The 12,149-nt window shown below is 53.9% G+C and overlaps 1 protein-coding gene across 1 annotated transcript; it reads left to right on the plus strand.

The window, feature by feature from the left end:
• The first annotated feature begins 3,883 nt into the window (after positions 1 to 3,883).
• EN2 (engrailed homeobox 2) lies at positions 3,884 to 10,608 on the plus strand. The gene is made up of 3 exons (XM_029077354.1): positions 3,884 to 4,293; positions 4,853 to 5,580; positions 9,746 to 10,608. The coding sequence occupies exons 1-3, from the start codon at positions 4,223 to 4,225 to the stop codon at positions 10,060 to 10,062; spliced, it is 1,116 nt and encodes a 371-aa protein (XP_028933187.1). The 5' UTR covers positions 3,884 to 4,222; the 3' UTR covers positions 10,063 to 10,608.
• Positions 10,609 to 12,149: the final 1,541 nt, after the last annotated feature.

Below are 12,149 nucleotides of genomic sequence, written 5' to 3' on the forward strand. Positions count from 1 at the left end.
GCTGGGGTTTGCGTGGATCGGTGCGTGGGTGGGTGTCTCTCCCACACCCAAAAGGCCATTGCTCCAAGCAAGAGAGACCGCTTCGGACCCCCCTAGGTCGATTGGGTTCTTTCCCCAGAATTGCTCTAGGAGGTTTCCTCGCCCTCAGCCCCGAGAGGGACAACCCAGAGAGCTGTTCCTCGGGAACCACTAGGAAAAATCGCCTCCAGCCCCGCAAAAACTGGGTTGCGGGCCAATCTCCCCCCTTCGGCCCCCGCCCTCACCCCGCAAAAACAGTAATGGCTTTTTGGCCCTTTGTTTCCAGGCTGGGGGGAGGTGGGGGTGGCTGGAGGAGGGAGACGAAGGGGCATCCTTTCTATCCGCCCGTGGGTCGGATGGCTGTCGCCCCTTCCGTTCGTTCCCGGGGGTCTGGTCCGGGCTGCTGGGCAGAGGGAGGCAGGGAAGCCAGCTCGGCCCGCCTCGGCTTTTGTCCTGATTCAGCTTTCGGAGGGACCCGGACAACCCTTCCAACAGGGTGACTGACAGCCGCAGCGAGCCCCTGGCCTATCTAATCGCTTGCATTACCTCCAACCCTGACCACATCAAGCCAGGAAAGACGAGGGAGAGGAGGACATCCCAGACGCCCTGCTCCTCCTGCCCTCTTTTAGAGCCACCTCCCCCCTCGCTGGGCTATTGAAAAATAGGAATTCTACCCGTCTTCCATGTCCTACAGCCACACTGGGTTGATTTTTTTTTTTTGAATATTTTGCATAAAGCTCACCAGCTCTGTTTCACCTCCTGGGTGCCCAGAGTAAAACTGGAACTGGGCAAAGTGTGTGTGTTTTATGTGTGTATGTGTGTGTTGGGGGGGGGGGGGAATCCTGGCTTCACTTGATCTGCGGGTGGAAATGATCATCCATGGAGCCATCCGATTCCAAGCAGAGATGCAAGACTAATGGCGATAAAAGCGCGTTTTCCTTCTGCTTCTTGGAAAGGACTGCAACGTAACTCCCCGACCCCGGGAAGCCTAGAGAACCAGTCGAAATCATTTCGGTCCTTCTCTCCAGGAAAAGCCCGGAGCGGCCGCGCTAAAAGACCTCTCGACTCTGCCGGGTTAAAAAATTGAGTATTTCAAGTTCAGGGGTACAGGAGGGGCAGGAGGACGATCCTTTCTTAAGGCACAACTGTTCCCTGAAAATATCCCAGGGAGGTTTGAAACTTTTTAAACAAACTATATTGGTCGCCTTGAGATAACAACCTCACCTCCCTCCCCCGCCCCCCACATGGAGAGATCTCGGCCTCCTTTGGAGGAGACAGTGGTTTGTCTGTTCTGGGGTTTACCTAAAAACGTGTTTTCCTTCCTCCTCTCCCTTCTCTTGTTTCCACTTTCTACCAGTGGAGGAAAACTACAGTCATAAGTGCATCTTATATATTATATATCTTTCATTTATATTAATATCTGTCTCCCCCTCTAGACTGTAAGTTCGTCGTGGGCAGGAAACGTGCCTACCAACTCTGTTATCATTGTTTATTGTTGTATTGTACTTTCCCAAGCGTGTAGTACAGTGCTGTGCACACAGTAAGCGCTTAATAAATATGATTGAATGAATGAATGGTCTCTGTTGTAGTACACTCTCCCAAGCGTTTAGTACAGTGTTCCGCACCCAGCAAGTGCTCAATAAATGCCATTGATGATGACCAGTTAAAGACCCCGGCCCTCGCCCAAATGGCAGGATGAAACTTGGAAGGGTCCTGTGACTATCGCTCGGGGCCCGGAGGGGCGTTGTCACAGTGTTCCGCACACAGTAATCGCTCAGTAAATACCACTGATGATGGTCGTGGCATTGGCATCAGGCATCATGTGGAAAGCTCCGGCCGGTTCTAAGGCAGGGAGGGAAATCTTTGAAAGGCCGCAGCGCCTCGATCGCCTCTAAATTCGGGGCAGTGGCAGGGCGAGGGCTCACAAGGAATTGGAAAATACTTGTTGGGAGACAGATTAATCGCTTTCCATGGGGCAGCAGGAGAAATTAACCTCTCAGAGCTGCCCGGAGCAGAACAACTTCTCTCCCCTCTTTTACTTACTCTGTCCCTTTCCCGGAAACAAGAGAGACACTCGAAATTGCTAAAATAAAAAGAGAAGAAAATCCACTTTAAGGAGAGATGGGGGGAGGGCCGGGGTTTGAAGCTCCCAAGACGAGCAACCCCGCGGCTCGGGTCTGGGGACGGGAAAGGAAGAAGCGGAACGAAGGGTGGATTTCCCGGCCCGCTCCTTTTCCCCGGAGACCCAGGCCCAGATCCCGGTCTAGTCGCCATCAAGGCCGATGAATCCTGTACCAGCGGGTCACAAACGGCATCCCCCTCGGCCTCCTCCTCTGTTTGTGTATGTGTGTGTGTATGTGTATGGGTGAGTGGGTTTAAAGCACCCCTCACCCTCATAAGCTTCATTGACCTTTTCGTGACTTTCACCATTAAGATCACCTAAGTTAAAAAAAAGACACAAGGAACAACAACAACAGAAATAAACAAGCAGGAAGGTCCCGCCAACTGCAGCTGATGGTCACCTGCATGGTGCGGCCCGAATTGTCTGCGGCAGCTTGTTGCGGAGAAGAGAGGAAAAAGGATGAAGAGAAGAGCGAGTTAGAGAGCGCTAGCGGAGGGTCCTCCTGAGCCCATCTGCAGAGGAAGTTTGGGGAAAGGAGGGAGGGAGGTTGGGAGAAAAAGGGGAGGGAGACGGGAAACGATATGGAACTGCCGGGGAGCCCCCTCTCCTCCATTCCATCATCGTACTCCGAATTCCCCTTTCGAACTGGCCAAGCTTCGGAGCAACATTATTTCAAGAATTTTAAGACAAAGAAGGGAAAATGAGCGTCCCGCCGGTTACTCCTCCCTGCAGGGTGGAGGGGGGCGGGGGTGGGGAGATGCGCCACTTGAATTTTCCAGGAGGAAAAAAAAGAACTTTAGAAGCAGTTTCTCTGAGTGTGAATTTTGCTTTCGGGTTGTTTTTGATGGTGGAATAGAGAGTCAGAAGGCACAGAACGATTTAAATAGCCTTCCACAATTACTGCTGTCTTTCTCCTCCTCTCGAAATCAAACCCTCAACCTGGGTCTCTTTCCCTTACCCACGTCCAATCTTTCAGGAAGATCAATGGGCTTCTGGAAGAATTCTTACGCGTAATATCCATGCATATATGTGTCTCTGCATACATGGGTATACGCATGAATGCATGCATACCTAAGTATATTTAGGAAAACATCTCGCATGCCCTTGCATTGCAGAAGCGGAAGACACGGGGTTTCATCAGCAAAATGCATTCGGCAATTCCCCTCTCTCCTCCAATAGCAAATAGCGCGTCTGCTCCAAAAGTCCCTTTGTATCGGAGCTCCTCATTTAATATTATTTATGCATTTTTTGTGCAAGGAATTGTGGGGATTTTCCCCCCACGGTAAACAAAACGGAAATTTAATGTATGTCCGGCTGTAACTTCTATGCATCCGTACGTAACCGGGGTTTTATTTTTTATCAATGAAACGGCACAGATGTCAAAGCGAAGGAGAGAGCGGGGCAAAAGGGGATGGGTCTCTCTCTGTTGTTTATGGGGTCGCTCTTCCAGCAGGGCTTATTTTTACGTTCTCCCGGGCGGCCAGGGCACTATAGCTTTAAGGGAGGGGAGGGAAAGAGGGAACGGGGAGGAGGAGGAGATTGAAGAGGGGGGGAAGGAGGGGGGATGATGGGGGGGGGAAGGCTGCCGCCGTTTCAGCTCCTGTCATTTACCAGCCTGCCACTGGGTCACGTGTAGACACGCCGGCTTTGCCATTGGCCCAAGGCACGTGTCTAGGATACCGGGCTTGCAACGTCACTTGAGGGGTTCTATTAAAAATAAGAACAAAAATCCAGAGTGAAAGTATTTCGGGTCCAGTTAAGTGGCTTCTAAATTTTCACCCCGACTAGAGGGATAGGCGGAGAAAGGAAGGGAGAGCGAGGGGCCGAGAGGGAGAAAGAGAGAGAGGAGAGAGAGCTAGGGGAGGACTCCCCCACTCACCACCCCCCTGCCTTCCCTCCTTCCCCTCGTCCATGCAACTTGGAATATTGAAGTCCAAGGGGGGAAAGCGAGGCGGCGGCGGGCTGTACACATGCCTCTCCTATGCGCCTCTGCCTGCGAGCGGAGGGGGCTGCGTAAAGGGGGGAGATCACACCTTATTATGACCGTCATCATTATTTTGACTCTCGCTTCTCCATGTGCGTATGTGCGGCCGTGACTTTCCCGCTGAAGGAGCCTCACCTTTTAGGATCCTGCGCCCTCACTGGGAGCTGGGGTAAGGGGGCGGGGGCGGGGGCGGAGGTGGGGAGAAGCCTGGAAAGTGATCAATGCCTCCGGGAGGGAAGGATGCGCCGGGAGCCGGAATTAAAACCTTAACCGGTGGCGGCGGCAGGAGGAGGGAAAAAAAAGGAGAAAAGGAGAACAGACAGTGGGAGAGGAGGCGGTGGGGGTGGGGGGGGAGAAGGAGGAATTATCAGCGCCGTTGTTGTCAAGACTCTTACTATTGTTACTGTGGGGCGTGTGACCGTGGTGTGAGTGTGTGCTTTAAAGACCTAATTCTTCCGAGCTTTTTCGTGGGTCCTTTTTTTTATTATTATTATTATGATCATCATTGTATCTCGCCAACTCTCGGATCTGCCTGTCGCTGAGCTGAGAGGGGAGCCCGATACTACTACTGTCTAACAACAGCAGCGGCCGCACCAACCCAGCTCCTAAAACACACCCGGAAGATACTGGAGGGAGGGGAGGGTGGGAGGGGGAGGGAAGGGGGGAGTGGGAGTGGGTGGATTTTTTTTTTTATCCGGGAGAAACATTTTGGGATTTGTTGTGTACAGCATGGAGGAGAATGAGCAGAGCCACAGGGAAGGAGCAGCGATCGAAGAGCAGCGGCAGCAGCAGCAGCAGCAGCAGCAAGAATCGAGCAGCAGCAGCAGCAGCAGCAGCAGCAGCAGCAGCAGCAGCAGCAGCAGCCCCAGCGATGCAGACACAAGCAGCCGGCGGGCTCTGATCCTGCCTGTCGTGCTCCAGGCTCCCGGGAACCATCAGCTCCCGCATCGGATCACCAACTTTTTCATCGACAACATCTTGCGGCCGGAGTTCGGTCGGAGAAAGGAAGGGGGAACTTGCTGCAGCGGAGCAGGAGGAGCAGGAGGAGGAGGAGGAGGAGGAAGAGGAGGCGCAGGAGGAGGAGGAGGAGGAGGAGAGGGAGGAGGGGGCGGCGGCGGCGGCAGCCCCGAACAGTTGGTCGCCCCCGGCCGGCAGCCCCGGAGGAGCCCCTCCTCGGGTCCCGGAGCCGGTGGGCCGGTCCTGGGGGGTGGGAGCAGCTCTCCCGGGGACGGAGAGGGCGGCTCCAAGGCCCTGTCCTTGCACGGCGGGGGCAAGAAAGGAGGCGACCCCGGGGGACCCTTGGAAGGAGCCTTGAAGTCGCGGGGTTTAACCGGGGGCGATCTGTCTGTGAGCTCGGACTCCGATAGCTCCCAAGCCAGCTCCAACCCGGGGAGCCAGCCCATGCTGTGGCCCGCCTGGGTCTACTGCACCAGATATTCGGACAGGCCTTCTTCAGGTAAGGACGTCGTTCTCCACCTCCGGAATCCCCGTCCCAACCCTCTCGTCTCCCCCAGCCTCGGCCTCCCCTCCCTCCGACCCGCCCTCCTCCGGGGGAGGATGGGGTCCTCAGCCCCAGCCTGGTCCTCCCGCCCCCCGCGCCCTTTCCAACCATCCTCTTCTCACCTAACGGTTCAGGAAATTGGGCTGGATTTGCAGGACGAAACACCCCGTTAAAACGGGGGAACGAAACCCAGATTGAAAACTCCAACTGAAGTCAGGGAGAGAAGGAGAAGGAGGTGGCGGAGGAGGAGGAGAAGAACGGCCACGAAATACACCCCACCCCCCACTCGACAAGCGCATTGTGTACAAATGTGCTCTCCCGGGCCAGGGGACTCCTCGGGGAGGGAGAGAGATGGATGTAAAGACATTTTAAAAAGGCCCTTTAAAAGCCTGGTGGGACCCTGTTTTCTCGTTCCTAAATCCCCAGATTCCCCGCTGTCGAGGAGCAGCTAGGACGCAGCGGACCAGATCCGCTTTTCTTTCCCTTATTGCCCCGTTGGCCATTTACAAATTAAGGGAAAAGAATGAAAAGAGGAGAGATGGAAAAAGAAGCCTCGTCTAAAACGCTCTTCCCCACATCTCCCCACAACTTGGCCGGGCCACGCTGATTCTCCTCACCCTTCCCTTCATCACCCCTCCCTTCTTCACCCCAATAATCAGGGAGAAAAAAAAGGAAACCCAAGGTTCTTCTCATTAGGCCCGAGTTGAACCCTGCCAACCCGGTTGTTTGTGTGAGTGTGTGCACGGAGTTCAGAGAGGTAGCCTGCAGCTGGTAGGGGGTTGGGGGGAAGGCCTGGGGCGAGTTGTCCTTTTTGTCACTTTTCCGTCTTTTATTTTCTCCCGGCCGCGGGATCCGGGAGGGATCTCGGGCCCGATATAACGGGGGAAGAGTAAAGTTCCCCGAAGGCCGACTGGAGAAGCGGGTTGTGGATGAACAACAGGGAAATCCGAAAAATCTTTCTGCCAAGAAACGATCTTGGAGATTACTTTATCCTTCGACTTTACAGTAGGGAGTTGGGGGAGGCTGGGGCGGGGGGCGCGCGCTGATTTCGAATAGAGCAGAGGATTGTGTGTGTGCGTGTCTGTGTGTCTGTGTGTGTGTGTCTTTTTTCTCTACACTTTACTAAATCCACTAGCCCGCCTCAGTCATTAAATCTCTAAATATCCTTTCAGGGCCATGAAATGCCAGTGGAAACCAACCCCGGTTATAGTTTTTAAAATAAAGTGAAACAGCAGTTGTATCCTCCAGTAACGTTAAGGAGAATACCCTCCTCCCCGCTCCTAGAAAATGTTTTACTATGGGCAAAGAGTCGATTTTAGTTTTAGCTTGGAATGAATGAACGGGGCAGAAAAGAACTAACTCATCGGCGCCGAGCAAAAAATAAAAATACTAATTGCTACAGAAAATTGCCAAACCCCAACTACAATTTACTCCATTGTTCCCGACTCACTTCCTTTGTTAATATTTAATTAACATATATCCGACTCCCCACAATGGGCCAGACCGCGGAGACTCTCTCCGCTTGGGCTTTGTGCAAACACTGGAGAAATAGAAATTACCAACCCCGAGGCTCGGCCTGGCACTGGAGCCAAGAAAAAAACATCTTTCTCCTCTTCTCCTTCTCTTCCTCTTCCTCCTCTCCTTTACCTCTTTCCCCTGCTCCCCTCCTTTCTCCTCTTCTTCCACCTTCTCCAGGAAATAAATCGCCCGTCTTTCTTTGAGAAGACATCAAGTAGCAAAGATTGGATTTAAGTACCTTATATACGTAAAAAATGGGGCGCGGGAGAGCGAAGTTTGTTTTTTTCTTTCCTCTTCTGCTTAGGAAAGACTCTGTGGCCTCGAGTCCGAGCTATGTCTTAGCTTCCCCCGAGGAGCAGGCTTCATAATGTTTCTGAACTGGGGAACAGAAGGGAAGAATTTAGTCCTTTGGGGTGGAGGTAGGGTTTTTCTCTGAAAAATTCCAAGAGTGGTGTTCGCATCGCGTTGTGGCGAGCCGGGCCGGGGGCTCGAGGCAGACTGGCTCCGGGGGTCCCCATCGAGGCCCACCCCTCCTCCGCCTCGGACGGGGAGAATTGCGGGAGCAACCCCACTCCCCCTTCCTCATCCTTCTCATCCTCACCTTCATGGGAACAAAGCCAGACCGGAGGGCGGCGCGACCCTAACCGCCCGGTTTGCTTTCGTATGGGAAGCCCCGAGCCCAAGGAGGCTGTGGACCCTGCCATCCCGCCACACTTAGCCGCAAGAGAAACCGATCCCTGCCCATCTCAGGGTTTGGAAATCTCCCTCCCCATCGGCCCCGCCACCACACCGGGCAGTTTCGGCGGCCTGCCATTTCCCGTGCCTTCGTCCTCCGGCTGCGCCCGGGTTTCAGAGTCGCCGGGGGGCCGGACCCCGGACCGGGGGACCGGGCCGGACCAAGGAACCGGATCGGGACTTAGGGTTCCCCCCTTCCTCTCCCCGCATCCCCCCGATCCTCGTGTCCAGCCGCAGTGTAGGCCCGGGCCTGGCGCCCTGACCCTGGGGGAGCGGAGACTGTAGGTAAGGGGTGCAAGGAAACCAGGGGAGAATCGTCTCCCCCCGCTCCCGCATAAATGTAGCAGCTTTTAAACCCCGAACCAAGAAAGCCGCAGGCCCCTCCCCCCCAGAAAAAGCAACGGTCCTCTGCCCTCCTCTCTGTGTATCCCGGCCGGGCAGCGCCGGTCCTGCCTCCTGCCTCCGGCCTGAACGGGCCTCTGTGCAGGCGGGAGTTATTCAATGATTCAATCGTATTTATGGAACGCTTACTGTGTGCAGACCACTATAGTAAGGGTTTAGAAAGTACAATATAGAAATAAAAGAAAGACAATCTCTGCCCACCACGACCTCACGGTCTAGGGATGGGGAGACAGACATCCATCCAAGTAAACAGGCATGTTACCAATAATATAATACATATCAGTAACTTATCAATATAAATAAAATTATAGACATATACATATCTAGATAAATACTGTGGGGCGGGGAGAGGGGGGAGCGAGTCAGGGTGACGCGTAAGGGAGGAAGGATCCCCTTAGCGTGGGTTTGGGCGTCTCGAGGATGGGGATGAGAGGCCGGGGATGGGATGGGACATGCACAGACCCCCGTTGTCCAGGCGGACTGTCCGGAACAGAGGCGGAAAGAGATGGGCGGGCGGGGGGAGCGCCCTTATGGAAGGGTCCAGGGAGGGAAGCGAGGGGCAAAATCTCGGCTCGAGGCCACCTGGGCCCTGATCCAAGCTTTGCCAAGCCCCGTTATCCCCAGGGTCGGGGGCGCAGAGGGCCTCCACTTCTGGGGGCAACCGCAGAGCTGTCTGTAGCCAGGGAAACAATGAACTTGGGGGAACCGGGGCTTTCAGGGCCCAATGGAGAAGGAGAGGAGGGGGACTCGGGGGAGAGAGGGGGCGAAAGGCCTTTCTCCTTCTCCCTTTCCGTCCCTTCCTCTGTGGCATCCCCTCCCCCTTCTCTCCCATGGGCCTCAAGACCCCCTACCCTCCCCCTAGCCGGCGTTTCCCCGTCTCCCCGGAGGGAGTGTTAGAACAGACCGAGAAAGTGTTTGGGAGGGGGCGAGTGTGAGTTTGGGTTGTGGGGTCATGTGTTCTATGGGTGACGGTGGGTGAGGGGGTTTATGCGCTCGAGGATGTGAGCTTGTTGGGGGTGAGTGTGTGTGCCTGTGCCCTACACGGGGTGAATGTGTGTGGATGGGTTGTGTGCGCCTTGCATGTGGTGAACGTGTGTGTGTGCCCTGCATGAGGGTGACTGTGAATGTGTGTGTGTGCCCTGCGTGAGGGTGAATGTGAGTGTGTGTGCCCTGAATTTGCACGCCCACCCTTCAGACGGGGTAACTTTTAGCCGGAGCCTTTCGGTGCAGACCTTCCTCCTCGCCCTCCGCCCCCCCTCCCCATCCTCTGAACTTGTCCCTCCCCCTCTCCTTGCCCTCCCCCAATATCCCACCCCGGGGTCAGGGGAGCAGGAGGTCCATTTCCTCTCTCCCCCTTCTCCCCCCACTCTCCCCGGTCTCCGATCTCGATGGTGTCTAATATTCCGGTTTTCTCCCCCCATCCCACCCCCCAAACCCACCCCACCCCCACCCCCGACCCCCTCAGGTCCCCGGTCTCGCAAACCAAAGAAGAAAAACCCGAACAAAGAGGACAAGCGGCCCCGGACGGCCTTCACGGCCGAGCAGCTGCAGAGACTGAAGGCGGAGTTTCAGACCAACAGGTACCTGACGGAGCAGCGGCGGCAGAGCCTGGCCCAGGAGCTCAGCCTCAACGAGTCCCAGATCAAGATCTGGTTCCAGAACAAGCGGGCCAAGATCAAGAAGGCCACGGGCAACAAGAACACGCTGGCCGTGCACCTCATGGCCCAGGGACTCTACAACCACTCCACCACGGCCAAAGACGGCAAGTCGGACAGCGAGTGAGGACGGAGCCGGGGGCGAGGGCCCGCCTGAAACTTGGGGGGCAGAGACACCCCCCCCGGGGGACGGGCAGGGGGGCTGGGGGGGCAGGGACAGGGGGCAGGGGACGGGAGGGAGGGGGCGGCGGAACCCACTTTTCGGTCAAAGTTATTAAACAATGCAATAATTTAATAAACAAGGGCCAGTGTATAAAGATTATACCAGCATTAATAGTGAAGATATTGTGTATTAGCTATGATTCTGCAATATTCTATGTATATATAATTTACAGGTGGTGTAAAATCCAAGATATCTGATTATAAAATATTTTTTTGAGTTTTTTTGTGTTCTATGGGATTTTAGATGCTATCTTTATGAATTATTTTGGTGCTTGGGATACTTTTTAAAAATTTTCCAAGCGCTGTGAAAGGGACATTGGACACTATTTTTTTTTTTTGAAATTCAAAAGAAGAAAAAAAAGATGAAAACAACTTGCTGAAGTCCAAAGATTTTTATTGCTGCATTTCACACGACTGTGAACCGAATAAATAGCTCCTATTTGTTCTATGAGTTTTACACTTCCTTTGTGTTGGCTTTTTTGGTTTTTGGTTTTGTTTTGGTTTTGGGTTTTTTTTTTTTTGTGGTGGGGGGCAAAAGCCGGAGAAGAGACCCTCAGAGGCCTGGCTCTTACTCCCAGCCTCCCCCCCGCGGGTTCCGTTGTGACTCCGTCCCCCCAACTTCTCCTCTGGGCCGGGCCGAAACTCCAGTACCGAGTCTGGAACCGGGGTTACGGGGATAGAGCGAGGAGGAGGAGGAGGAGGAGATAGAAGAGTCGGGGAAATAGCCCGGCCGGAGAGAGAGGAGGTAGGAACGGGATGGGGAAAGAGTTGGAGGCCCTTCCTTCCTCCCTTCCTTATTTCCTCGTCTCAAAGCTGGCTGGAAACATTCCCGGGGTCTTGCCCGGATGAACAACCACATCCCAACTTCCGGGATCCTGGAATAGGAAGTGAAAAAGGCACGAGAGAAGAAATCATTTCTTCGCCTTCACTCTGCTCAAGGGGAAGTTCCCTCTCCACCCCCCACCCCCTTATCCTTCTCCTCTTTCTCCTCTTCCTCCTCCACCTCCTCCACTTTCTCCTTTTCCTTATCCTTTTTCCTTTCCCTCCTCCTCTACCTCCTTTTTCCTTCTCCTCTTTCTCCTTTTCTTCTCTTTCTCCTTTTCCTTCTCCTTTTCCTCCTCTTTCTCCTCCTCCTCCACTCCTCTTTCTCGTTTTCTTCCTCCATCTCCTCCTCTTTCTCCTTTTCCTCCTCCTCCTCCTCCTCCTCTCTCACCCTCTTTCCCTTCTTCTGGACTCCCTCCCTTTTCCCCTTCTCCACCCTCCTGGTTCTCTCTGTCTGTCCTGTGTCACACACGCACACACTCCCGCACACGCCGGCAGGCTTCTGGCCCAACTGGGAAATCAGACATTGGCCTTCCTGGGTCCCCCTCCCTCGTTGCTCCTTCCCGGCTATTTGTGGGATCCTGCACGGCCTTGCGGTGGCTCAGAGATTGGCCGGGGGGCGAGTTCCCCAGGGGTCGGGGACCCCGAAAACGAAGGCCCCTGGAAAATGATAGATCTGCTTCCATAGGTAGAGGCCCCCAAAAGAGGCAGTTGATATTTTAATTAAAATAACTAGTAGCTTCCTCTGCTGGGGAGAATATTACCCCATGATAAATATACATAAGATATATGAGCCCAAAGTATGGGAAAATGTGACTATCCCGATTTACCAAGGAAACTCATCTCCCGCACTCGGTAATCTCTACGAAACTGCAGTGTAAATAATCCTTCCTTGTCACTTTTTTTGTCTCCTAGTTAAAAATCTATATTTTTTATGATTTGAAAATGTGGTACAAGGTGAATTAAATACAAACCTGCTCCCTTCCTCAGTTTTTTTTTATCATTTCTCCCAAGTCTAGACGTCTTCTGTTTAGCGAGGGGAGGGAGAAAAGCAATTTAAGTGTCCAAATGTCGACATGGGGAAATCAAGACAGCCGAGGGTGTGTATGAGTGTGTGTGTGTGTGTGTTTGTGTGTGTGTGTTGTACAATGATTCAGGACTGTCTCATCG

Source organism: Ornithorhynchus anatinus, chromosome 13 (assembly GCF_004115215.2).
Source record: "Ornithorhynchus anatinus isolate Pmale09 chromosome 13, mOrnAna1.pri.v4, whole genome shotgun sequence".
Lineage (NCBI taxonomy): Eukaryota > Metazoa > Chordata > Mammalia > Monotremata > Ornithorhynchidae > Ornithorhynchus > Ornithorhynchus anatinus.

Bases quoted from the DNA above. Each gene is read 5' to 3' on its own strand.
- EN2 (XM_029077354.1), top strand. From the start codon at position 4,223: ATGTGCGGCCGTGACTTTCCCGCTGAAGGAGCCTCACCTTTTAGGATC. The intron at 4,294-4,852 runs GTAAGGGGGCGG...TGTTGTGTACAG, and splicing joins CGCCCTCACTGGGAGCTGGG to CATGGAGGAGAATGAGCAGA. The intron at 5,581-9,745 runs GTAAGGACGTCG...CGACCCCCTCAG, and splicing joins TTCGGACAGGCCTTCTTCAG to GTCCCCGGTCTCGCAAACCA.